Here is a 25,594-nt window from a genome sequence, read left to right on the forward strand (position 1 = left end):
GCCCTGGGGCTGCACTCTTCTTATCCACCTTCCTTACCCTGACCAGGCTACTTTTAGACCCCTGATACTCAGCCACTGCCAGACAACCTTCCCTGGGAACCCAGCAGCCCCTGCTGCAGGCCCGCCCTTTGGACCTGCCAACCCTGCCCCCCAACCACCACCATAAGTTACTTATACCAGGTTCCCAATGCACCTTCCAGCACCAGAAAGTGTCCACATATGCTACTCCTGATCTATGATCACAAGGCTTAAAGTAAGCTGGCACGATTGTAGACCTGGTGCAGTGAATAATTTAAGCACATACTGGGAGTGGCTTAAATTTACTAAAGTTACAGTCTATCATTAATATGCTAATAACGACGCTGTAGCAGTTGTACTTAATTCTTTCAAAAAAACAAGTTTTAATAGAGAAAAATGTCATGATATTCAATTTATGAAATAATTTGAGACTACTGGAATACTTCTGAGTCCCTCTCCAATACATATCATAGAATAAATAAAAACAGCAGATTCCTAAAAATTTCTGTAGATTAAAAGTTATGTGGTGTATATTGGGCTTTCTATTTCCATTTTGCCAAATTTACCTTTAAGGTTATATATAGTAGGTAGAGCAGGGTCTCAGTTGCAAGATTTATATCTGGATCCAAGTTTTTAAAAGTATAAAAACATTGAAAACTGGGTTTCTGGTCACACCTGAATTTCTACTCCCTACAAATTACTGATTCAATGCTCTTCATATCTGTAAGTATTGGCCTATTTCCAAGAGCATGCGAACATTTTTTTCAGTAGACCGTTCCTATTTTTATAAAGGTGAGACCTATCAAGGCATACTATGACTAACTTTTGCTTTCCCATCTTCTGAAAACAAATCCTTTTCACTCACCTTTAATGTGGAATACATGTACAGTAGGAAAGTGTACCATAGTATAAAACCACTAGTGATCTTTATTAAAATGTCTACTGTTTATTTTATAGAGCAATACCATGTAGTTCTTAGAAAGCTGTTACTTTCTTTTTGAAAATCAGTGCAATGATTTGCAATCCTCATAGAAGCAATGGGCCTTTGTGTATCCATTTTGTATGAAGTCTGCAATTTCTGTGAACTCTCTAATGACAGAGCTCAACAATGACAGAGAAGCAGGTCAGTCTGGTTCTCAGGTACTCTATTACATACAAAGAAGTAAGGCCCCACCTAGTTTAGTTTCTACAGTGCATTCCTGAGGAGTGTGACACTGTCACATTTACAGTACCTTCATTCTACTATTTTCACTAAACCTATCACACCTTCTGCTACAGCAGTATTTCAACGTCTACTTGCCTAGGCTGTAGAGGTAAGCAGATTTTTTTTAATGAGTTTGACTAAACAATCAATGCTGCATTAGTTTTTTTTCCCCAAAGACATTGGTCATAGAGACTGGGTAATGAAATTCTTAGAAATACTATCTACAGAAAGGGGGAAAAAAAAAAAAAGAGAAAATAAATCAGTTTGGTAATTTGAAGCTGTAACACGAAATCCAAATAAAAATGCACTAACCATATGAGATAAGAAAATATTTCAATGTAACTGAAACTTTGCTCAGAGTTGATTTTTCTAGTGTTAAGAAGCTGGTTGACAAAGAAAATTTGAATATAATAACTTTCAATAATATTGACTTTAAAACAGCTTTTTCCAGTTTAAAAGGTTGTCTTAGGTACTCTATATAATGTTTAGCATAAGCTCAGCATGCTCATTTTCTGTATGCAAAAATGTTGCTAAACTATAAATACATATGCTGAGTTTGCTATATTGAGGGTACCTGGGAAATATAATAAGTGTTGTAGGTAAGTATATACTTGTATAGTTGCCAGATAGTCTCAAAAGAAAAAAAGAGTAAATGGATTATAAAAGTGGTTTGTTTTAAGGGAAGGCAACTAATGAAAAAAAATATTTCTTAGAGAAAAACTGGCTAAAAACTGTTCAGATTAAAACAATTTCATGCATTGATTAGGAGCAGGGTTGGAGTGTTCTTGCAGACCTGGGAAAGGGCAGCATGTGCCCGCAAACTTGTCAAGTTTCTCCCCCATCAATACAGTTGGTCCAGTAAAAGATATTACAGAAAAACTCCAACCCCCTGCAACATATGTTTTCTTATGCATTTGCTTGTGGTTTGTTTGTTTTTAAAGAGTATCAATGGTAAGCACAGCACATTAGGTATACACACAGGTTAAGTACAGACAGTCAAAAAGCCTGAGGCTGAATTGATTCAATCTAGACAGCTTCCTCTAAGCTGTGTAGGTTGAACCGATAACTAACTGAACTGATATTCAGTTTCAAGTGGGAAAGGCGGGGGAAGACTGTACTGACCCAGACCAGTATGTGGCAGGGTGCTAGAGCAAGTCTCCCAGCTTGCTGGCCATTGCCAGCCCAGGCAAATGTCCCCAAACCCCTGCTGTCCCCCCACAGGGGATTAAGAAGCCCCCTGTCTGGGTGCTGGCCCACCTTGGGGGAGCCTCCTCCTCAAGAGTTTTCCCCCAGCTTGGGTTCCCCAGCCTAGGCAGCCCTGGGGAGTTGAGGGGAATTGCCCTCATCCCCCTTCTGAGCGGCTGACTGCTTTAGCCACTGCCACAGGAGGGAGGGAGAAGTCCTCTGGGCTGGGTGCCTGCTCGTGCAGACACAGCATGGGGGCATTGGGGAGCCCCCACACTGGGGGGCTTTCCCTCACCTCAGCCCAGGGTCTCCCAGCCCCAGGCAGCCCCAGGGAGCTGAGGGGAATTCTTCCCTCCACAACCCCAGCCCCTTGCCTTAGCTGCTGTGAGTCTCAGGAATAGCCCAGGGAGTGGAGGGAAATTCCCCTGCCCCCCTGCATTAGTTTTGCCTCAGACTCACAGCAGTTAAGGAAAAACTGGCTGTATAGGAGCAGGAGAATTTCCCTCTGCTTGCTGAAGGGGGCTGAGAGAAGAAGCTCTGTGGTTTGGTTCAGGAGGGGAAGAATTCCCCTCGGTTCACTGGGGCTGCCCTGGGCTGGGGGACCCTGGGTGGAGGGGGAAGTCCCCCTAAGGCAGGGGCCCCATGGTGCTCCATGCTGCACTACAAGGGCAGGCACCCAGCTGGGAGAACTTCTTCTTCCCTCCTCCTGGGGCAGCTGCTGAAGCAATTAGCAGCTGGGAAGGGGGAGGGGGAGGGCTGCCAGGACCTGAAAAGCCCCCACCACAGGGGCTTTCCCTCCCCCCATGTGCTGTGTAGACCCTGGCTAGGGTTGTCTGGGGGTCTGTTGCCCTGCCCCTCTGTCTCTATGGGCTGATGGATGAAGGCAGGAAGCGGACTAAGGAACAGAGGGTTGAAGCAGTCCCTGCTCCACTGGAGCAGGCAGCATAGCCCAGGGCTGCAAACTAGCCAGGGATGCTGGGGGACTGTGAGTTAACTTGAACCAGGAAGGGATCTAGGACACAAGTTTCATAAACCAGTTTGACCTAAATTAAGTCTGATACTACATCCAAGCAGGTTTATCTTAAACCGGTTTGGGTCATTTTGGAAGTGGCTTATGTGCACTCAACTTCTGTTCTGTTACAAGTTTAAACCTGTTTCTGATCACTTAAACTGGTTTATGTGTAACTTCTGTCCATAGCCACACTTTCTGCTACAGAACTCAAACAGAAATGTGATAGATACGTGGTCACAAATCTCTCAATTTCCTATAGGAATCAGAAAGCTTGACAAGTATTAGTAAGAAAAACAAATGGAATAAGATTTTGTTAACATTGTGAATAAGAATGTGAACATATAGTTTTGAATATCACATTATTTCCAGTAAGGTAACTGGGGGGACTGAAGCAGCAGCCCCTGGTGCCACCTTTGTTGGAAGGAGCAGCAAAAATAGCCACTACCACAGAAACAGCCGACTATGCTAACACCATCAGCATGGTAGCAGCCAATGCTACCCTGGGTGTGGAGCTGTCCTGCTACACCTGTCATTTTCCCATGAGACAGCAACTGAACAGCGTCAATTCATCTGATAGGACAGATTTGTATGTATAACATCTGCTATTAACCAGTGTGAGTTCTGTATATAAATCCTTTCCTATACCCTGGCAAAAATTGGTTTCTGTTTCTCTAAAGAGTTTACCAAAAAAGAATCACTGAATGCATTCTATATATAAATAAGACAATTCCTTGTTAGAAACCATTAGCCTGTTTTTATCTATATCCCACTGGATATAGTTAACCAACAGAAAAAAATGTTTAACTTAAACCAGAGAAATGGAAAGGAGAAAAAAAATAGGTAATAACAACAAGACATTTACCATAAAATTTGTGGGCAGAAGGCTAGTTCTAGTGAAGACATTAACTTCAGTGGGACAAGGACTTCTCCCTGCATATGCATACTTATATGCATGGGTATAAACAAGAGGAACTATTGCATACTCACAGTTTAAGAACTGCCCTTCAAAAGATGGATAAAATAAAGACAGAAGCTTTAACTTTTATAAACAAAGAGTAAGTTTCTGTAGCCATTCTCTTAGATATGGACATTAAAGTAAAAATAATAAAAAGAATGATAAAAAGAGCTTGTCCAAAACCCATAAGCAAATCCAAATTGGCAAACCATCTACATTAAATTAGAGATCTATATGTAATTTCATCTGTAAGCTCCAATCCTGAAATGATGAACCCCTGTGCACACAAATACTCTCTGGCTTCCATGGATTCTATGCAGGCACGGGTATGTACATAATGGGAAAGAATCTGAGGCTATATCACCATTTTAACTGCAGTGTAGTGTAAACAAACCTAACACAGCTTTAAATTGTCTGGTTTGGGTACCGGAAGCATCTAGCCATGTGCAGGCAGCAAACCTCTTCCAAGCAGCAGGGTAAATACTGGGATGGTTAGCTTGTCTTGAGCTCCAAGCTGCCATGGTTCAATTTATGTGAGTACCCAAGCAAGCTTGTTCAAAGCCAGCTTAGTTGTCACTAAATTGCACTGCAGTGTTGATTAGCTGTAAGGCAGAAAGCCTGGCTGACATGCAATTAACTTCACTTCATTGATTTCAGTGGCTTCACTACTTATTTGGATGGTTTCTGAGAGACCAGAAGCAGTAATAATTTTTCATTTATATTCAGTTCATACCTCTATTTGTCTATTAGTAGCTCAAGCTAATGAGAACATTTTTAGATTACAGCTAATTTTCTTTTGTTCACACAGTAATCCACAGTACTAGGAGCATAATACCTGCTGTTGTACTGCAACAAGCATACAGTCAGCTGTGAGAGCAATGAGTGTCTTTGGAGGACAACAGTGTTCTTCTGAGTTATGTGAACCTTAATGTTGTACTAAAAAAAGACCAGTTAATAATTAGATACTAAAGGTCTTCCAGAGAACCCAGCTAAACATAGCTCCAGACTATTATAAATACACTTTGTGGTAAAGAGCTTTCATCCTTTTCCTCTCCCAGGAGGAAAATTAGAGAATTAAGGGGATTACAAAACACACTTTGTCCAGTAGGAATACGGACTCTCTAGCATTATGCAAGAAAAATGAACGGTGCAGTTAAAACAAACTGGTATTATTTCCCCTTAGTAGTTTCAAATTGCAGTCAAGGTGAAATGAGAAATATGACAAAACTCACTTTGTTCAACAAAGACCTGGCCACTGATACAAGAAAGGAAAGGTCATGGCAGCGAGTTAAAAAAATGGTACTTTTAAAATGAAAGTGAATATTTGGAAGCTTGGTAGATAATTAGTTACATTTTTTGTTTGTTATACTGTTTTTGTTTGTTAAATGTCCCAATATCCAAGTATAATGGAAACAAAGCAATTTTCATTGTAATAGTGTGCAGCTTTTCATAGTCAGTTACAGCTTTTTGATTCAACCTTTAAAAAATACCTCTAAGCTGCAAATTACATCACAGAAATTGAGTGTTTTTCTGTAGAATATTAATAAAAGCAATGTTTTATCTTTTAGCTGAAAAAAATTAACTAGCACAAACCCTGTCTGCTAGATGACCAGCCTCTATTTGAGGAATGGTCAGTTTGCCAAACTAGAAAATATACTTACAAGCATATTGGATAAAATTCTGTTCTATAAATCCACTCCTGTTGGACTAAATCATCTTATAAGATGTCAAATGATTGAGGGTGACACAGAAGTGCTGGCTGAATTTAGTACATACTATTATAAACCCTCTGCCTTTTTCTCCTCACCCACAACGCTGTAATATAGAAAGGAACAAAAACCTTCATATATGAAAGGATAAAGAGCCGGGCAGTAGCTGTAGAGGGGTGAAAAGAAAGAAGCCACTAGGTTACATATGTCCTTCCCACAGGGCACAACTACACTGTGCAATCATGATGCATGAATAAGCTGCTGAGCTTACTGCCCTGGAGTTCATTGTTCCCAGGCACACCATTTGAACATGTACCTGGGAGCAATTAACTCTAGAGCAATGAGTTCCACCATTTATTCATGCAAGGCACATGGAGCCAGGTCAGAGCATCCCCAGCTGGCATGGGGCAATGGGGTCAGCCTGCTGCTGCTCCCCAGCCCCTGCACTAAAGCACCCTCGTGCACCAGCCAGCCCCTTCAGCATCTACACATGTGCTGCTATGCAGCTTTTTACTCTGCAGCAGGATAACACTTGCATTTACAAGTACTGTTGTACTATGAAGTAAATTAGTTTATGCTGGCCTAAAAGGGGCACATGCAGGGGCAATGCAGATGGGGTACATGGCAATGTACCACCCGCACAAAGGTGGTGCACCCCCTGCCAGTGGCACCTGTGGGTGGTCACTGACCCCAGGTCGGTGTTCACCATGCTCCCCCCACCACCGCTGACAGCGCCAGTGGCATCTGCGGGAGCTCTCTGCTCACCGCTCCCACCACTGCGCTCCCAGCACCGCTGGTACAGCCGTGCCCCCCCCAGACACCGGGGACATGCACTGTTCATGGGCATATGTATAGATGCTGAGACATTTACTGCACAACTAATTAATCTACTGCACAGTAAACTAGTAAATGTCTTGTGCAAACATGCTCACTGGCACCTAAATTGATGCTGAAGGTGAGACTTCACCTTATTTTGTCCTTACTAGAAGGGAGGATTGCACAGAAGTGATGCCTGGGGGCTATTGATAGCCTGTCCTCCACTATTTATGAAAAGCTAAATAAGCACATGACAGTGCATCTAAAATCTATGGAACTGTAGATCAGGAGTTTAACACACAAAAATCAGGACACAAAACATAGATTCTAGTTTAGCACAGAGGATGGTCTACACTAAAACTCCACTAACTCTGTAGGCTAGCTTGACTATTAAACTGTCATCAGTCACCTGGTAGTAGCTGTATTTTTGTTATCCTCATCCCCACAAGGTCATAAAGACTGAAAGAGGAGTCCTCATCTTCTAAGACAAACTGTAACAATTGCATTCATTTGAAGCCCCAGATGGGGGTGGAAGATGTTTGCTGGTAATAGGGCCACTTACAGTTCTGGACTGACTCTCAGATTTGGAATTTGTTTTGGCTAATTTGGCTTGGAATATGGAAAATTAAAAAAAAAATACTCTACTTAACTTGTGAGCTAGATATAGCTCTTATTTCCTGCATATGGGTACAGTGCTTCTACCTAACTAAAAATCACCAGATACTCGGAAGCGTACCACTTAGGTATGAGGCATTTGGGAAAGTAAGCAAATAGCACATACTTGATTTGTTCAGGAGTTTAGAATAGATGACCTCTGAAGTCTCTTTCTTATCCTATGATTCCATGCTATTATTATTAAGTTCTCAAAAAAATCAAACTTTACCATTATGAATCTCTACTTTATAGTATGTTGATAGAAACTTAACATATCTGGGTCTTTAATTATTCTTCCCTACTTCCCATAACTAATAATTTACACAACTTAACTTCTTTTAGGCTACTTCCTCCATAAAGAAAGAAACCTTGAAAGTCAGTACTATGCAGATTTCCTGTGGAATTATTTTTATTTTGCTGCTGGCTATTTTACAAGGGAGCAGAAGCAATGGTAATAGCACTACATACAATATCTCATCCACAACTAAAGCTCCACCTACAATACAAGGAACTTTAAACAAGCCAAGACCTCTTGGAACTACTGATATCACTCTTCCTGTTGTGTACCATACAACATCACCTACCACCAATGAAAATGCAGTGACAAGAAATACCGTAACAGAGAACAACACTCAAAGCAACAGCAGAGCTCAGAACACAACTACTGAAATCAGGCTATTTTCTACTCTGCATGCAATGGAGACAACAAGAAATAGCACAAGTATCTCTGTAACAAACTCCAACAGAATTTTATCTTCAGCAACATCTAGAACTGTTAATAATACAATGACTGCAAGCACCATACGCATAACTGGCAATGAATCACCGAAAACAACAAACCACTTAATTACAGTCACTTACAACCTCAGTTCTACTACAGTACTCTCCACCAAACACTCTCTACTGAACCCAACAGAACCAACTCCTACTAATGGTTCGCCAACTATATTATCTACTTCAAAGAGTGACCATCCCACAACAGACTTCAAAACAATTTCACATACTACAAGTGTATATCAGAATTTGACCAACAGTTCTACTGTTTCATCATATCCAAAAGAAACTAGTAAAGGTAGAGGTTTGATTACAGTCAAATAATGTAACAATTATAATACTGACAACTGAAATTTTTTATCTTATTTGGGAGAATAATGTATGAACTTTTTCAGATAAAAAGTGAGTTTACCTGAAATGCTTTGAACCCCCCCCCCCCCCGAGATAACTTTTAAGAAGAATTTAAGAAGAATGCAGTGCATTTGAAAGCTTTTCCAGGTCTATCCTAACCTTGACATTGGGTCAATAAAAGACACTGCCCACAAAAATCTTTGCCTCTAATATAATGTTCACACATTTCTGCATTTCCAGGTTTCAGTGGAGCTGCAGAATAATATTAATGCATTTACTTTGATTTCAACATAAAGTTAAGTTCTATGCAACAAATTTCAACTGCAAAGTTGAGGATAACATTCAGTGGTGAAGTCTAATGCTATAAAAAAGCATCAATCATTACAATGAAATCAAAGTCCCCTACCAAGATAAGAGAGACACAGTGGTAGACATTGTCCATACACGTAGGAAGAAATATTTCCAAAGAGCTCTAAAATAAAACTGATGAAGGGTAAGAGAAAGGGAAATATTTCCAATACAGATCTGGAATTGAGACATAAAGGCATAACTCGGGCTACTGTGCACTCATTTAGTACTTGTTTATATAAGTACTAAGTGACTGTCCAGTAATGACGGTGCAGTCAGTATCTCATGTAGACATGGCCACAAGAGTCTAGAAAACTTGTGACCAAAGTCTCAATTTATAAAATTATAGTATTTTATTATTACCTAGTCTGGGGAAACAATAGACTACAATCCAAGACAGCACTTGTCTTTTGTACTTATGGATTGGGACTTCAATAAAAGAAAAGGTAGCTTAAAAGAATGTAAAATACCGAAGGTTGCCTGCAAGATCTTAATAGAAGATATAAAGTTTTTCTAGCACATAAGGTATATAAGAACTGAAAGTTATCGTCAGATTTCTAGCTTCCCTTTACAATTACAATGGCATACAATAGACAAAAAGATTGAATTCAGAAAAGAGAAGTAAAATACTTTGAAAACTTTATAATTCAGATTTTATAAAAGTCATTTTTGTTAGCCAAAGAACTGAAAAAAGTAAAGTCAATTTTTTTTAAGGTTTCTAAATCTAAATGGCCAAAACTTGAGATGCCTAAAATAATAGAGTATATTTGTAAAGATTTGGCTAAGTACATAATTTTCAGAGGACAGTGCATGGCCTTATTGTTATACCAAGTGACTGGAAATCACAACTTCTCAATTCTTTTCCCAGCTGTTAGTCAAACTCCTGTCTGACCACGAACTTTTCCGTGTTACAATTGACTCTGGGAATAGTTCTAAATTCAAGAGGTTACTGAGAGGCCCACTTAACCATTTTGTATTAAATGCTTTGAGTTCATGAAGTAGGTGAATGGATGTGTATTTCATGTCACCAGGTATCCAGATTCTGCCTTTTTTTATTAGACATCTAAACAAACCTAGGTGCTTCAGTGCAATTCTATTTCATCCTGTTCAAGTTCCTGAAAATATTTTTTTAACACACCATTATCTTACCCTTGCTGAGAGCAACCTCCTAAAAGTATCATCAGTATGCTAGGTCCATTTGCAAAAACGTGTGCAAGATTACTCTTCACAGTTGCTCGTCAGCTCTGGAACTCCCACCCACTTGAGGCCCACCAGTACCCAAACCCAGACATCTTTTGGAAGTGTTGTACAACCTTCCTATTTCATTAGACATTTATCAAGCAAACCTTTGATAAGGTGCTATTTTGAGGGTTTCTGTTTCATTTTTATATTTGAGAAGGTCTTTTTTGTTCTCTTGTTGCTCTCCTGTTTTTAACTTACTATATTCTCTCATTGTAAGTTTCCCTGAGCTTTACTGGCAAGGGTGGCATAAAATCAAATAAATAAGGTAACGGGGAGGAAGAAAGACTTTTAAAAACCTGTATTATAAAAATGTAAAACCAAAAGTAAACATAGAAAAGTATATGACCACACCAGGGCCCAGGCATGAAACTCTTGTAACAAAAAGCCATTATCCAAAAGCCTGAAAACCCCTCCCCCACAATACCCTTCCTTTAGGACTAGCCATCCATCCTCTGTCATGCAGACATGACCCCCTCAACTGCCCAGCACAACACAAACTAGGCCACATTCTGTTGTAAATTGAAGTGTTCAAACTCAAAGAAGACACATACCTAGACCATGAACTGGAAGATTTGGAAGGTACTATCCAAGCCAGCCCAAGAGCCAGTTCCTACAGCCCTTTGGAGTCACTAAAGAAAGAAAGATTGACACACAAAAAAAACCAGCAAGAAGGAAGACTGACTTACCTTTGCATTAACTGTTTCTCAGGGACTTTAGCAGGATCTAAGCACCTAAGTTCCTTTTTGTGTCTAATAAGTGAAACAGAAACTGGCCCTAGGTCCTCATCTGATATAAAAGGGTATCTGAAAAACTAGCCAATCTATTTGTAATTTCTATTTTGCTTAATTTCTCTCTCTCTCCACTCTCCAGAGAAACACTACAATGGAGGAATAGTATTTGGTGCCACTGTAGGAACCTTTCTGGGATTTGCACTAATTGGTCTAATTGGATATTTTATGTGTGGGAAGAGAAAGTCTGAACCATTTTCCCATCAAAGACTTTATGATGATACAAGGAGTGATCCAGGTAAAGATAACGCAAATATTTTGAAAACGAGGGATTTCCTATATCTGCACAGAGGACTTATAGTGATATGTTGTCTCATTTACATTATGTAAGATATAATTTTTACTTCAATGGCACTGAGATTTCACTAACAGATTTTCTTATATATCAATTTACTAAAAATTGGAAAAGGGTTTTATTTGTTTCTTAAACTTGAGTACTATCAGAAATGCACAGCCTAGCTTTCAATAATGTTGCTAAAAAAACTCACTGAAGTTCAAAAATATAGAGCACACTCACACTGTTCACTGAGGGTTAAGAAGTGTTATGTTTTAAACAATAAGCTTTTCCAAGTGTTAGATACTCACTTAATACAGATGTTAACAAAAATGGTCAGGTTCACCATTATGTAAATCACTTGATCTCTAGGCTTTTAGTAAAGCTAAAGCTGTTTACACCAGCTCAGGATCTGCTCTGGAGAGCTTTTAAAAGTCTGACTAAAAATAAACTTTCTGCCTCTCAGTTTATCATATTTAATCTCCTTTGTATCAATGCAGTTGTCCTATAAATTTTTAAGTCAAAGTTTTGCAAGAAAATCAGGATTTTTATAAACAGGTAAAACAAACAATGCCTCCCTCTCCTTTAAATCTTCCCTTTAAGAAAACAATGTTCAAAATGAAAAAAGAGAAAACCCTTTCTGTACCTTTTTATAAATCATAAAATAATACAAATCTCACAATTTGATTTTCAAATTGGAGGTTTCTATTAAAAGTTTGAACTCTTCACTTGATTTTTCCCTAGTATTTTCAATGCACTCCTGGGACCCAGAACTAGCAGCACTGAAGTATCAACAAATAAGAGCTGTATTTCTGGCTGTTTGAAAAAGATGGAGCATCAGAAAATCTCATCCCAAATCCTATCCTCACAAGACAGTGGACTTTCGCATCTTGGATAGTTGGTGTAGTTTTAATAGTGTCTACATTTTAAATGTTCATCCAAACTAAACCTAGGAGTGTAAACTTTGAATCACATGCCACCACTTAAAAGTATTATTAATACAGTTTTTATGGACAAATTCCTTTCATGCACCATTTCAATCATATGCAGTGGAGAACAAGAGGCTGCTATAGTCCTCTTGTTTCCTCTGAATCCACTCTAGATTATTCCCTAATTTGTGCCAGCTAGTAAGAATTCCCAGTACTTATCTATCAGTTGGAGAGAGGCCCAGAGCATCCGGGTTCTAATGCTTAAGTAGACTAAGGAACCAGCTCTTTCAGCGCTATACCTATTTAACAGTCCTTCTAGGTGAGAGAATCCCAAACCAAAGGATTAACATCAGTGTCCAGAGAAGTTAAAAAGGGAGGTCAAGTAAGAAAATAATCATATAAATTCCATGTGATATGGAACAAATGTTCCATTTATTTAAAATTAGAGCCAATAGGCACACTAATATCTCATAAGATCAGCAGCACCACTAAAGTTAACATTTACTCATTAACCTTCCACTATTGGAACAGTACACATTGTTACTAATTTTTACAAACCCTGACTGAATAAAATAGAAGTGTAATTGTATGAGGAGAAAATTAAGGACAAGGTAGATCTATTGGCATGAACTGACAACACACATATACATATATGTAGATAGATGTGTTACATATATACATATACATATATGTACGTATGTAGATATCATGGTTCCCTTCCCAAATTTTCCTCTCTTTATTTTTAAAACCTCTTTTAATACTTTAAGGGTCATGTACACCTAATGAAAGGACAATGCTAATTGGAAAATCCACCACTACATTGCCCTTTTATATTGATCAAAATACAGGGCACAGGACCTGGAAGCCCTGATATTGGCTACCACTATAGTGACAATACAGATTTGTTATATATGTCCTGTTTTGTGCATCTTACTACTAAGGATATAATGAATTTGTAGGCACAAAGCTATATAACTAAAAAAGTAATACTACAGTAAGGATTAAACACAAACAAGATTTTACCAGCCTATACAATTACAAATTTTGTATTATGTTGTTACAGAAACATCTACTATAAATTCACAAGGTTTTCCAAAGTGTACATATCAAATTTTTGATTGAACAGAATGTAAAACATACTTTTTGTATTTTAAATATTTTCCTAACACTACAGAAACTGAGATAGAAGAATTTTAATATATTATAGCATAGTATGAGGACCAGTTTTGATTTCAACTACTCATATATCATTTTTAGTCTCTTTCTTGGAGTTATAAATAAATCTGTGAACTGTAAATCTTTTTAGTAAACAAGAGAGAAATTCTCTCTTAAATTAAGAAAGTAAAGGTAATATTGCAGTAAAACACCAGCTACATAATCACAATATTTGGGTTGTATTTTTTATCTCTACCACATGCTTCCTCAGTTTAATCATGAGTAAGTCGCTTGAGACCTGACAAAGCCCACTGACTTATATGGAACAATATTCATTGACTTCAGTGCACTTTGAATAGGGTTTTTAGTTTCTCAGGCTCAGCTCCCTAACTGTAAAAAAAAAAAAAGGGAGAGATAATAAGACTTGCATTCCCCAGAGACTTTACAAAACAAAAGCTAACTTTTGAAACAAAACAAAGAAACTTTGGGGTAAGCACCATAAAAAAATCCATAATGATCAAAATGTCCTTTTTTTTCCCCCCAGTTCTCCGATTAGATAATTCACCTGGCTCTTATGATCTGAACTTTGGAGATCTGTCTTACTACAATCCCTCCACCACAATGTCAGAAGGACAGGACAGCAGAGGGAGATTAGATGACAGCATTCCAATGAATGACATGGCTTCATCTCAACCTTCAACATAAAATCACAGATGCTAGTTTCAGATTACAAACTCACCTATGAGTCTTATTTCTTCAACATTTCTCTGTTGGTATTTTTTAAGTTTATCTTTCCTTCAGTAATCTTTATGGCTTTGTTAGCATTCAAGGGGTTGGATAATGTATCAGAAATTATAAGATAAATTGAGATACATTAGATATAAACGGTGCTGGAGCATCACTGTACCTGTTTGTAATAAACTTAATTTACTGCTCAGACTTGCATCTTTCTTTGAACACATTTTGTCCTCTTTCAGGTTACAATATTAGCAATCTCCATACAGGACATTTTTTTTTCAGTTACACTTGTGCAATCTCCTTGGCTTCAGTCAAGGTTGTAAACATGTAACAGGGCAAAATTCAACCAATGTGCTAACAGCTATCTTGACTATTTTGATGAAAGGTCACTTTGTCCAAATGTCATTTTCACTGGATCAGTGACACAAGAGATTTCCTTCCCTCACACTCTATATTTGCATCTTCCAGAGAAAATAAATTGTAAGGGATTGGTTTTAACTACATTAATTGTAGCTTGTAGTTTGTCAGAGCAAAGTGAATTTTTGCTGAAAAATGAAACATAGGAAGTATTTGCTAATACTGATATAATTACAAATACTATAGAAGGGAGGCCAAATGAATGAAGAGGAAGGTTGTTACTTCTCTGTATCAGCCAGTATGTTGTCTGCATTGCAGATTAAGAGCTGAAGAAGTGATGCAGCACATATTCTGATGGGCTACACGGAAGGAATAATTACCTCCAGATGGAAGGAAATAGATTTCCTTTGGGAAGAAAGCACAAAAGAATCCAGAGAAGTGTGCTGGTTTCATTCAGTGTCTATAAAATCATAGTGATATTATGAAAGGTAATAATACAGTTTATCTATTTATATCCAGCGCTAAGATCTTTAAATATTTAAAAAACTTTAGGAGAGCAGAACATTACCAGTAAGAACCACAGGATGATTAAATTCTCAAAGATTAAGGGTCCAGATGCATGGGACATGCTCCTGATTGTAGGTCTTTTAACATGCATCATTTAGCATGCATATGAGCCAAGTCAAAAGAGCTATACCCATGAGCACCCCCTGAGAATATTACTATGCATATGCATATTACAAGAAAACAAGGCTACTGAATCAGGTTGTGTTCATCACAGACAGATGAAGTTTTGGATTTACACTCAGTGCACTGGTAAACTCTGACTATTGGAAAATGAAATTAAAGTTTTCATCATAATGCTGGATCGTCCATGAAACCACAGCAGTCAGGAGTCTGGTCATGAATAGAAATGGATTTTCCTCTTTATGCCATCTATATTATTCTATTATTATTCTATCCTATATCAAGCATCACAGGGAGCAAGAGTTAAAAAGGGGGGTGTCTCAAGAAGCTACCAGTGTTTTCATAGCAGAGAAAATGTCCTTAGGATCGGGGGAGGATCCAGAATAGCTCAGGTGGATTTTTTTTCCTTACTTTGTATGCTGGTACTGAACAAACTGTCCCAAGTACCACATGAATGACAGAAAGAACTGGAGTGGGCACTACATGCCTACAAGGAGAAGGATGAAGCATATGGCTACTAAGGAAAAAAGGTACTTAGATATTTATGTAACCAAATAATAATTGGAACCATTCCACTGTGAGCCTACAGCAGAAAGATGTAGAGTCAACAGACAACTGGCACTGCTGCAAACACTAAGTGTGCACACTGCAGGTTTACACACCCAGAGATTATCTCAATTTTGTATTTAAGCTGCCTGTGTATTTGTTTTTGCCAAATGGGATACCCAATCATGTGAGATATACACCTGCTTATGATGGATCAGGATTGCCAAAACTTCTACTATTCCTCTTCGCATTCCCTTCAGCTGGGAGAATACTTTTCCAATAAGGATTTATAATCTAGGATCATAAAATTATCTTCAGATATGATCCACATTTTGCCTCTGTAAATTATCCACTATGAGTGGATTCTCCTAAAATTATACCTAGATGGCATAAAACACAGATTTACAACATTATTTCTAGAGGTGCACCAATACATCTATCCGACATCAGATCGGCACTGATATAAAGAAAATTCACTGTATCGGAATTTTTTTTTGCTTGATGTGGCCAATAATGTGGCCAATAAATGCCCTGTGCATGCACGCAGCCACAGCACAGCATGTAGGTGACAAGGAGCACAGTCTGGCAGCTTGAAGAGCTGCATCCAGCTGGTAAGTCTGTTGTGGTGAAAGGGGAGGGGGGAGGAAGGAGGTGTGTGTGGAGGGGCAGATCAAGGCCCCCACGATGAGAGAGGGACTGGGGCTGGGGTAGGTGCTGCCCAGCCAGGGTGGGGCCGGGCACAGGATGGAGCTACGGCTCATCCAGGGTGCATGGGGAGATGGTGGGCTGCTGTTGCAGGCTGGAGCTGTGCCAGGGTCTTCCTGGTGGGGGCTGGGTTGGGCTGCACTGGAGGTGGGTGGTGGCAGCACTGGGAGGGAGAGTTGTATTTTGTGTATTTTGGGGTGGCTGCAGCCTCCTCTGTAGCTCCCCTTCCAAAGCTACCACCGCCTTCCCCGAGCACAGCCTGGCCCAGCCCCCCACGAGAAAGAGCCCGACATAGACACAGTCCCAGCCAACAGTGGCAGCCCACTCCTGCCCTGCACAGATTTGGGTGCACATATCCCCTATGCCCTCCCGGAGTGCATGCTGCAGTATAAGCCACTCCCCCTCTTCTCATGCCCTCCAGATGAGCCACAGCTCTGTCCTATGCCCTGCTCCACCCTGACTGGGCAGTGCCTGCCCAAGCCCCATGCTTTACCTTACCGCGGGGGCCTTGATCTATCGCCCCACACCCGTTCCCTCGCCCCTCCTCTTCTACCACAACAGACTTACCAGCCAGACACCGCTCTTCAAGCTGCTGGGCTGTGTGTCAGAAATCAGATCAGTTTCAGCTGATATGCCTCCTTAAAAATTGGCTATTGTTATCAGTCCCAAAAACCTCTACTGGTGTACCCCTACTTATTTCCTTTTATGGCTGTTGTTTGGAACAAAAGTCAGTTTGGTATATTTTCAATCTACCATCCGTACAAACATTCATTTAAAATATCAACACACTGATATTTGCCAAAATCATATTCTTAAAATTATTAAAGTAAAATTGAATGGTCAGCTATAGAAAATCAAGTGAACTACATGTAAGGAAAGAAAATTGACTTACCCCATATTGCCATAAAAATAGCAAAGAAGACAGTCCCTCCATTATCAAACAAATGCGTAACCTAAGGAGAAAGTAAAATACAGCATGAAAAATATACAATAATTCCACCTCACATTTATTTAATAACTTTGGGCCTTAAAGTTACATGAAGTGCATCACAAGTTTTAAAACTAAAAATAGAGACATCCTAATAAGTCCCCAATGCAGAGAACACTGCATAATATATATACAAAATTCCATCCAGTGCCAAAATACTGGCCCAGAACTAAATAATCTTTGATAGAAAATGTTAGTTTGCTCTTCCTGGGAGTATCACCTTACCCAGTTCTAACTTGTGTAAAACGCTGTGTGAAAAATGTGCTGCTTTTGCCAGGTACTCTAACTGCATCTTGCCAGTTTTCAAATTCCTTCACAATTTTCTTTCACCTTCTGCATGGAATTGAAACTCATTGTCCTGGACTAAACAATTAAAATCATCCTTTTTTTCTCTCCAAGAGCTGCTTTTACTTCCTCATTTTTTCCCTTTTCCCTAAGCACCCCTTTCTTTTCATTTACCTACTCATTTTAGTGGTGATTGCTATATACCCAAATCCTTTCCCTCACTTGCTTCGCTAGGCATGAGTTGCAGTCCCTCCAAATCATTCTTGAAAATGTCCTCTCTTTCCTTTTTTTTCTTAAAATCTGGACTCCCCAAAATGAAGACCCTACTCCTGCAATACAATAATGAAATTTGAAATTGAGAAATCATGTGACCACAATACTAAACACATTAGCTTCCACTTCTTGATTGCTTTGCCATTTTTTGCACCCTATCCCAGATCATCATCATGAAGTGTATACGCTCCAGGGTGCAGTATTCATTTTAGCTGCAAAGTCTAGATCTCTTTGTAGGTGGCAGTAATTATTTTTTTCATGTCTACTTATTTAAGTACCAAATGGAGCAGTTTATGTCCCATTTTTGAAAACTATCCAGTATGTAATGTCACGATGTACATTTTATTCACCAGGAAACTAGTCAGTTCATCAGGAAACAGTCACTCTTTTTCATGGTATTTTTCAGCAGTGACTGTGAACAACCCACACAACAACAGCAATAGAAGGCTTAAGGAAAGAATTATGTATGCAATTGAATTAGAACGGTATTGAAACTATAAGTAGGTAGGAAACTGCCAGTGACAGACTTTAGCCAGGAGTGTCTATAAACTTGGGGACAGTCTAGAAAAAAAAAAAAAAAAGATGAATAAAGCATGTCTTTAACATCTATTATGAAAAAAAAGATGATCTGTCCATAAAAAAAATGAGAAATCATGAGTTGGACTGAAAACCTGTCATTGGAATGAGGCTGGATGCAAAGTGTTGATGGACAGAGCAGAGCAATGCCACCTTCAATCTGAGTGGGAGAACAGCACAGTATCCTGTAGGGAGCTCTGTCATGGTTTTGTAGACCATGGGAGCCTCTATATTCCCCTCCTCTCCACTGCAGCCACATGCTGTTGCTGTGTCCTTTGCTTGCCTGTTATGGCTGCTCACCTCAAAACTAGGCAGGGTATAGAAAGTTGGTGTTAAACCCCTACATTTGAATCTGGTCCTTGTTACCACTCTTCAGGGCCTGCCAGAAGACTTACATTTACATGATGTAAAACAAATGTCAGTAAAAAGTTTGTTTGTCAGTAAAAGCTTACAGTTTGTCGGTAAAAAAAAATCTTGGGTTGGCAACCCTGATAATGGCCTAAGTAGCTTTAAGCAAAAAATGCTTAAATGTTGTTTGCTGAACATCACTGACCAAGGTTTCAAGTTTAAAATGCCAATTAAAGAGGGCATACATCATTATATGTTACTGGAGCAAAATGTGGGTGAGATCTGTTGGGCAGGCATGTTTTGGAAAAAGGTTTGAATAGAGGAGCATGGTAAAAGTTAATAGAATTAAAAAAAAAAGGTTTTAAATACTCATTATAGTTAAACATTGCATATGTTTCATGATTTTAATGAAATAAACAGTTTTATTTTAGTAAAGACTTTGGTTTAATTACTGTTGATTTTGTTTATTGTTTAAAGCCCAATCTTGTACCCATGCAAATAATCCTTATGTATTAGGCCTGTGCAAAGCAGCAAGTATTTGCTTTGGATTCGGACTCGGCCAATTTAGAGGGACAGTGATTCAGTTTGGTAATTTGAATCATTGTCCCAATTCAATTCGGCTTATTCAGATCTGGAGATTCAGCACCAATTCGGAGATTCTGCCTGACTATACAGGCATCAGTCCTTGATGATGCTGGACACAAATGCCTCCAGCTGGTAAGTCTATTGTGGTGGGCAGAGGTGGAAGGGAAGGGGTGTGGCAGGGGGGCAGATCAATGCCCCCATAGCAATGGAGGGACTGGGGCTAGGAGAAGCTGCCCAGCTGGGGCGGGGGAGCACGGGACTTGGAGAGGGGGGTTCCTGTCACTGCATGCTGCTGCGTGCCACTGGTCAGGGAGCTGATCTTCCACTGCCTCCTCTAGCGGCTTTCACTACCGGTCTGGGAGAGCATGGGAGCAGGTGTGTGCCCCTGGATCTGTGTGGGGTGGGCTGGGCTGGGCTGGGTTGTGCTCCAGACTGGAGGCAGAAAGCACTGGGAGCAGGGGCTATATCCTCCTGTTGCTTGCCCAGCTGGGGCAGGGGGGGCACGGGATGGTGCCGCTGTGCTGCCTTGGATAAGTGGTGTACAGTGGCAGAAGCCACTCCAGCCTCCCTGCACCTCCTGGAGAAGCTGCAGCTTCACCCTGTTCCACCCTGGCTTAGCCAGCAGCAGCAGGGCATGGGGGTGGGCACGTGCACCCGGATTGGGGCAGGCAAGTGGCAGGAGCTATGGGACATTTTAGGGTGGCAGCAGCCTCCCCATAGCCCCCACTCCAGTGCACTCTAAGGGGCAGGCAGAGCCAGGGCTGCACTCCAGGCTGTGGCTGGGGCTAGCCATCCAGAGCACAGCCCTGGCTCCACCCACCCTGTGGAGTGCAGCCCAGCAGCGGGTGGCTGGGGCTAGCCTCCCAGAGTGCAGCCCGGCCCAGCCCACCCTGTGCAGATCCGGGGGCACAAGCCCACTCCCATGCCCTCCCAGACTGGTGGCAAGAGCCACTGGAGGAGCCACTGGAAGAGCAGCTTCAGGAGTGGTGGTGTGCAGCAGCATGCAGTGACGGTAGCCCCCCACTCTGAGTCCCATGCTTCCCCACCACAGCTGGGTGGCTTGTCTCAGCCCTAGCCCCAATCTCTCCCTCATAGTGGGGGCATTGATCTGTCCTACCATGCCTCTTCCCTTCCTCCTCTGACCACCATAACAGACTTACCAGCTGGAGGCAGCTGTGTCCAGCATTGTCAAGAACTGCTGCCTATATAGTCTATGGCCAAATTTCCAAATCTCTCCAAATTGATTCAGAGGCTTCCGCGTCGATTCGGACATTTGAATGGGTCTCTCAATTCACTGAATCTCACCAAATCTCCTATTGAAGCTTTGTACAGCCCTATTATGTATGTAGGCAGCAGTCATTTCACTAGTCATGCTTGGGTAAGCAGCATTTTCAGCAGGAAGTGTTTGCAGTACCTGGTAATTGCATTATAGTTTAATATACTCTAGACATCAGGAATAGTTTCCTTGTAAGGTGATGGTTTCTCAAACAATTTGTGATGTTAGAGGGACTGCTTGCCTGCTGTGAGAAGGTTACATAACACATTGAAACATAAATATTTTACATAATAGCTGCCTTGTGCTTTGTCACTGGGTTTGAGCTGTAGAGGAGGATCCTACTATCCAGACAAATCTATGTTTTTTAGATAAGACTGTTTCATCACTATCTCCACTTTTAGCAAATTACCACTGAGCAGATGACACAGGATATTTAGTAAATGGGAGGTATTATGAAAAACCCTCTTGAAATCCTCCATTATAATCACAGCAGAAAAAAAAAAGTTAAAACAACAGAAACACTGTGCTGCCTGCTGGTATGTTTTATTTCTTCCTGAATGAAAACACTTCCAACACTGAGTAGGTTTATTAAACACAAAAGTTTAAGTATATAGGTCTCTGTTTATTTTATGGTGCCAAAGAAAGCTGGCATTTACTATCTGATGCATTAAACCATCAAGTACAATATGTTTTTGTGTGAATTATATAATTGTGTGAAACTCGAGAAAAGTAAGTGCTTGGCTTTGTTTTTCTTTTGGTATAATAAGGCATGCAAGCATAATATTTCATGAGGTTGAAGTGAATTTGGGACTGAATGATTGGAAAATGAAAAAAGTAAAATAAAATGGGCAAAATCTCTCCAGTTTTTTTAAGTCTGGTATTTTTGAATAACCTGTACAATAAAGATCAGTCATGTACATCAATAACAACAGTTTTCTTTCCAAAATATGAAGTCTTAAGTCCTGATCCATCCTTCCCTTTTCTCCACCCGCAAAAAAACAAAATCCCCAAATAAACCCCCCAGACTGAAAACTAAAAGCAAGCTAGGAAATTGTTAAGGTAGGATATTTATTTCTGGCCCACTCTCTTTAACATGTTAAGTTTGGGCCTATATTCATACAGCAACACAATTCAACAATGATTTTTCTCTGATCAAAGCTCAAAAGGGTGGGCTGGGAAAGAAGTGGTCCTCTTTGACAGAAGACCATTAGACAGAAATGGGATGCTACAGGACACAGTGCTAGTTAGTCAGAGTACCACTGTATACTTCTCGCTGAAGGGCTAAAAATATGTACTAATATTAGACTAACAGACAGTGTGCTGTTGAGGGCTGCATCAAATAGATGAGACATAAATGAGAACTAGATTGGGGAAGAAAGTAAGCCATGTCCATATCATTATCATCCTCTTTCTCCCAAGAAGGGGAAGACTCTTTACATATGGGTCTTGGAATCTAAACCTGAGGAATAAAGAGGCAATATGTCAGAGACAGGAGACAGCCTTATAGGAAAGACAACACAGGCTGTACCACCTTCCTTGGGAACCTCTGTACCCATTATCTGCTCCTATAAGGGAAAACTCCTGGAAGCACTGACTTGGAAGCCATGTTGCTAGAAAGCTGTTCATGGGTATGTCCTCCATATACAACAGCAGATTATGTGTGATTGGTATGATTTAAGAAGGATAACTCCTGCTTTCCTGGGCTTGTCTATTCATCCAAATTAATCCTGAATAAATTAAGGTATATTGTTGAAGTGGATTAACTCCAAGCAAGGACACACTTATTTTCAAATAAAAATTCAAATGAGCTTAATCCATTTTCAAAACAAATGAAGAAAAAAACCCACACATGTTCCTGATTAACTGGAGAATATCTCTCCCCCTATGTAGCAAGCCATTCTGCTTGTGAAATAGGGAGAGCTGAAGAAAGAAAACCCTGTTCTCAGTGACAGGAAGATCTGAAGGAAATTCTGCAAGGAGAACCTTGAGAAGATTTCCTCTCCTCAGCAGAGCTCTACCCTAGGAGGGCTGTCCTGCAAGATATGATGTCTTATTTCTGAACAAATTACTTAATCCAGTTACTAATTATGCATCAGAAACCACAAAGTGAAATTTGTTTTCAGCTCATGCTTGTAATTTTCCAGTGTGGCAGCTTGCTTTCATTCACTAATGCCTCTGCAGACCGAGTGGGTTTGTTGACACATCCTTGGATACTTGCTGCGTACATGCACCAGCACCATGACATCAATATACGCATAGCCTATTCTGGAAGCCGTATGCATGCTCATCATTTACTGTGTCAGCATAGAGTATAAGGAAACCTATAGTGCTTTGGAAAAATATATGTGAGATGATGAGAACTGGTCTTAAACACTTTGATGCAACCATTTTCTGTTAGGAAAAAAAAAAGTCACCCTGGGGGGTTGGGTGCGGTCAGATGGGGTGGAGTGGGAAGTTTGAGCTTCTTTAGATGGCAAAAATGTGATTTAAGAAAATAATACTCACATATGGTTATGACATTTTTACAATGCATTTTTGTTGTCCAATTATAAGCTGACCCAACTAACCCCAGCACTGTTTCCTGCCTGGGGCAGGGGGTCAGACTCGATGATCTGTTGAGGTCCCTTCCGACCCTGAAAATCTATGAAATCTATAACCACCTGAATTACAGTTTTATTTCTTTAGTAGATACTGAGTATATTTACTTGTGCAAACTTTGCAGAAAAGCATCACATTTTAGAGAAGGCTTTGATGAAATAACAGCAGTCATTATATAGTGAGAATTGAGTTTTGGATAACAAACAGCTTGTATCAAACAGACTAATAATTACCTTTGCATATATGCAGCTTTCATTGAGTTTCTGCAGGGTGCAATTGCGTTCACACATAGGGCACATGATGGTTTCATTTGCTTCACAGATCTCTCTGCTTTAGCAGCAAGAAAAAACAAATGAGTTAGAATAATATTTTCAATGTGGTCAACATTTTCCTAAAACCAGTGTGCACAATTTGTAGTCTTAATCTATTTGTATCATGCCTAGACTAGCTCCATAAAAAAATATTAAATCAAAACTGACTGTTCAGTATTTTAAGATTAAATTGAAATCCAATTCTCAACCCTTCTGGTGACCAAAGGGGCTTTATCACCCATTTCTGTGACACTTGGATTTGAACCTAAGCAAAGGATACAATGCTGCAAAGTCCCTGTATATGCACAGCTCTCATGCATTACAATTGAAGGACTTGTCTCAGTTTGCTAGTTGCTTATTCTCAAATTTAACAAAATAGTCCAGAAGACCTTAAACACAGGGGGACATCCTCCAGTGATGTCAACAAGAAGAGATCATATGTAAAGTGAGAATGGGAGAACTGGCTCTGGAGAGTGTTCTTGTTGATTTCATTACAGCCAGGTCTCCTCTCTGTACCTACACAGCAACATATTTAATGTCAAATGCATGAATCATAAATGGCAATGAGGTTTGTGGTGGATGAGGTGGGAGGGTGAGAAGTGTTCTTGTGTTTGTATTTACATTTTCCTCTAAATTAAATGTGCTTGGGTGAGACTGAAACAAGACTTACTTAGTTATTGACATTCTAGTTACTGGACTGGAAAATACCTTCAAACAACTCTGAGATTCATCAAGTTATTTAAGAATATGAGCAGTCTAAGGCCTTTGGAACACAGTAATTTTGGGCAGCTCCTGGAAGTCTTAACACCTGGATTGTCCACACATGAATACCTGAAACTAGTTTTAAGCACTCGTTTTGCTGCTCAAAGTTATGCCACTCCAGGGCAGGATTATCTGATCCTAGTTTGTGTTACACTAAAGGCCTTTATAAATGTTGCACTTTGAGCTGCTCAAATATTGATGAGAGTTAGTGCTAGCTCAAGCCTTCAGCAGTCGCACATTAAGGCTAAAAACCTTCTCTGACTCTACCTGGTCTGCACAACTATGCCTTGCTACTTAAGGGCTGGCAGGCAGGGGCCAGACTAGGAGCTATAGCTATGTGTTGCTACTAGAGGGCTGGATAAAATAAAAAGAAGGGAAAAATAATTTTAAAAGAAATAAAGAGAATAAAGAGGAAGTAAATTAAAGAAGATCTCACATTTTAAAAAATTGGGATTTGGGTATGGGGGGGTGCTGGTCATGCTTCCTGGAGAGGCCAGGAGGTGGGAGCAGTGAGGGAAAGTGTTTTTGGGGGAGATATCGCCTATGCCCTAGGAAGAAAGCCTCATCTCATGGCATGCACCTCTAGGAATGGGAAGGTCACATACTCGGGGGCGGGATGGGGAGAAGGCTCGGTGCTAGAACTGCCCCCTGGGCAGTGGAGTTCAAGGGATGGAAAGTTTATCCACAGAGAAAAGGAGGATGGGGGAGGGAACACTGCAACATTGGATGCTGGAGAACTGAAACTTAGGTGGCTCATCTGTGGAGAGTTGCCACACATTAATATAACGCAAGCTGGGTAACAGATCAGAGATAAATCTACCTTGGTCTGTTATAACTTTAAGCTGCCTAAAGTGTGCTTGAAACTTGATTCAGGTGTTAATGTATGAACAATCCAGGGGTTAAGAGCTTCAGGAGCTGACTAAAATTAATATGTAAAGAGGCCCTAAGGTATAGGCACTCTACGCTACACTTTAGTTTAAATACCCCACCCACTCCCTTTCCCCACTGGCCCAGATTGGGCCCCCTCTCCCCCCACTTCCCTCCCCACCCTCACCCTACTTCTGCAAAGACCCTCCATCTAAAATATATATATCTGGGTATAGTAAGTTCCATAGTAAACATCCAAGATCTAAGGTTGGCCTCCT

At 40.2% G+C, this 25,594-nt stretch overlaps 2 protein-coding genes across 3 annotated transcripts in view; one reads left to right on the forward strand and one right to left on the reverse strand.

Annotated features, from left to right (window-relative positions):
- Window positions 1–25,594, reverse strand: part of ANO3 (anoctamin 3) — a 488,615-nt gene that overhangs the window by 34,603 nt on the left and 428,418 nt on the right. For both annotated transcript variants that reach the window (XM_019477060.2, XM_014602446.3), the window contains 2 exons: window positions 23,610–23,706; window positions 17,340–17,400 (listed from right to left, as the gene is read on the reverse strand). In XM_019477060.2, coding sequence (XP_019332605.1) covers window positions 17,340–17,400; window positions 23,610–23,706 — 158 coding nt within the window. The remainder of the gene's footprint in view (window positions 1–17,339; window positions 17,401–23,609; window positions 23,707–25,594) is intronic.
- Window positions 1,233–14,351, forward strand: MUC15 (mucin 15, cell surface associated). The gene is made up of 4 exons (XM_014602447.3): window positions 1,233–1,331; window positions 7,896–8,625; window positions 11,139–11,294; window positions 13,959–14,351. The coding sequence occupies exons 2-4, from the start codon at window positions 7,938–7,940 to the stop codon at window positions 14,117–14,119; spliced, it is 1,005 nt and encodes a 334-aa protein (XP_014457933.1). The 5' UTR covers window positions 1,233–1,331; window positions 7,896–7,937; the 3' UTR covers window positions 14,120–14,351.

The sequence above is a fragment of the Alligator mississippiensis genome, chromosome 2, assembly GCF_030867095.1.
Source record: "Alligator mississippiensis isolate rAllMis1 chromosome 2, rAllMis1, whole genome shotgun sequence".
Lineage (NCBI taxonomy): Eukaryota > Metazoa > Chordata > Crocodylia > Alligatoridae > Alligator > Alligator mississippiensis.

Bases quoted from the DNA above. Each gene is read 5' to 3' on its own strand.
- MUC15 (XM_014602447.3), top strand. From the start codon at position 7,938: ATGCAGATTTCCTGTGGAATTATTTTTATTTTGCTGCTGGCTATTTTA. The intron at 8,626-11,138 runs GTAGAGGTTTGA...TCCACTCTCCAG, and splicing joins TCCAAAAGAAACTAGTAAAG to AGAAACACTACAATGGAGGA. The intron at 11,295-13,958 runs GTAAAGATAACG...TTTTCCCCCCAG, and splicing joins TGATACAAGGAGTGATCCAG to TTCTCCGATTAGATAATTCA.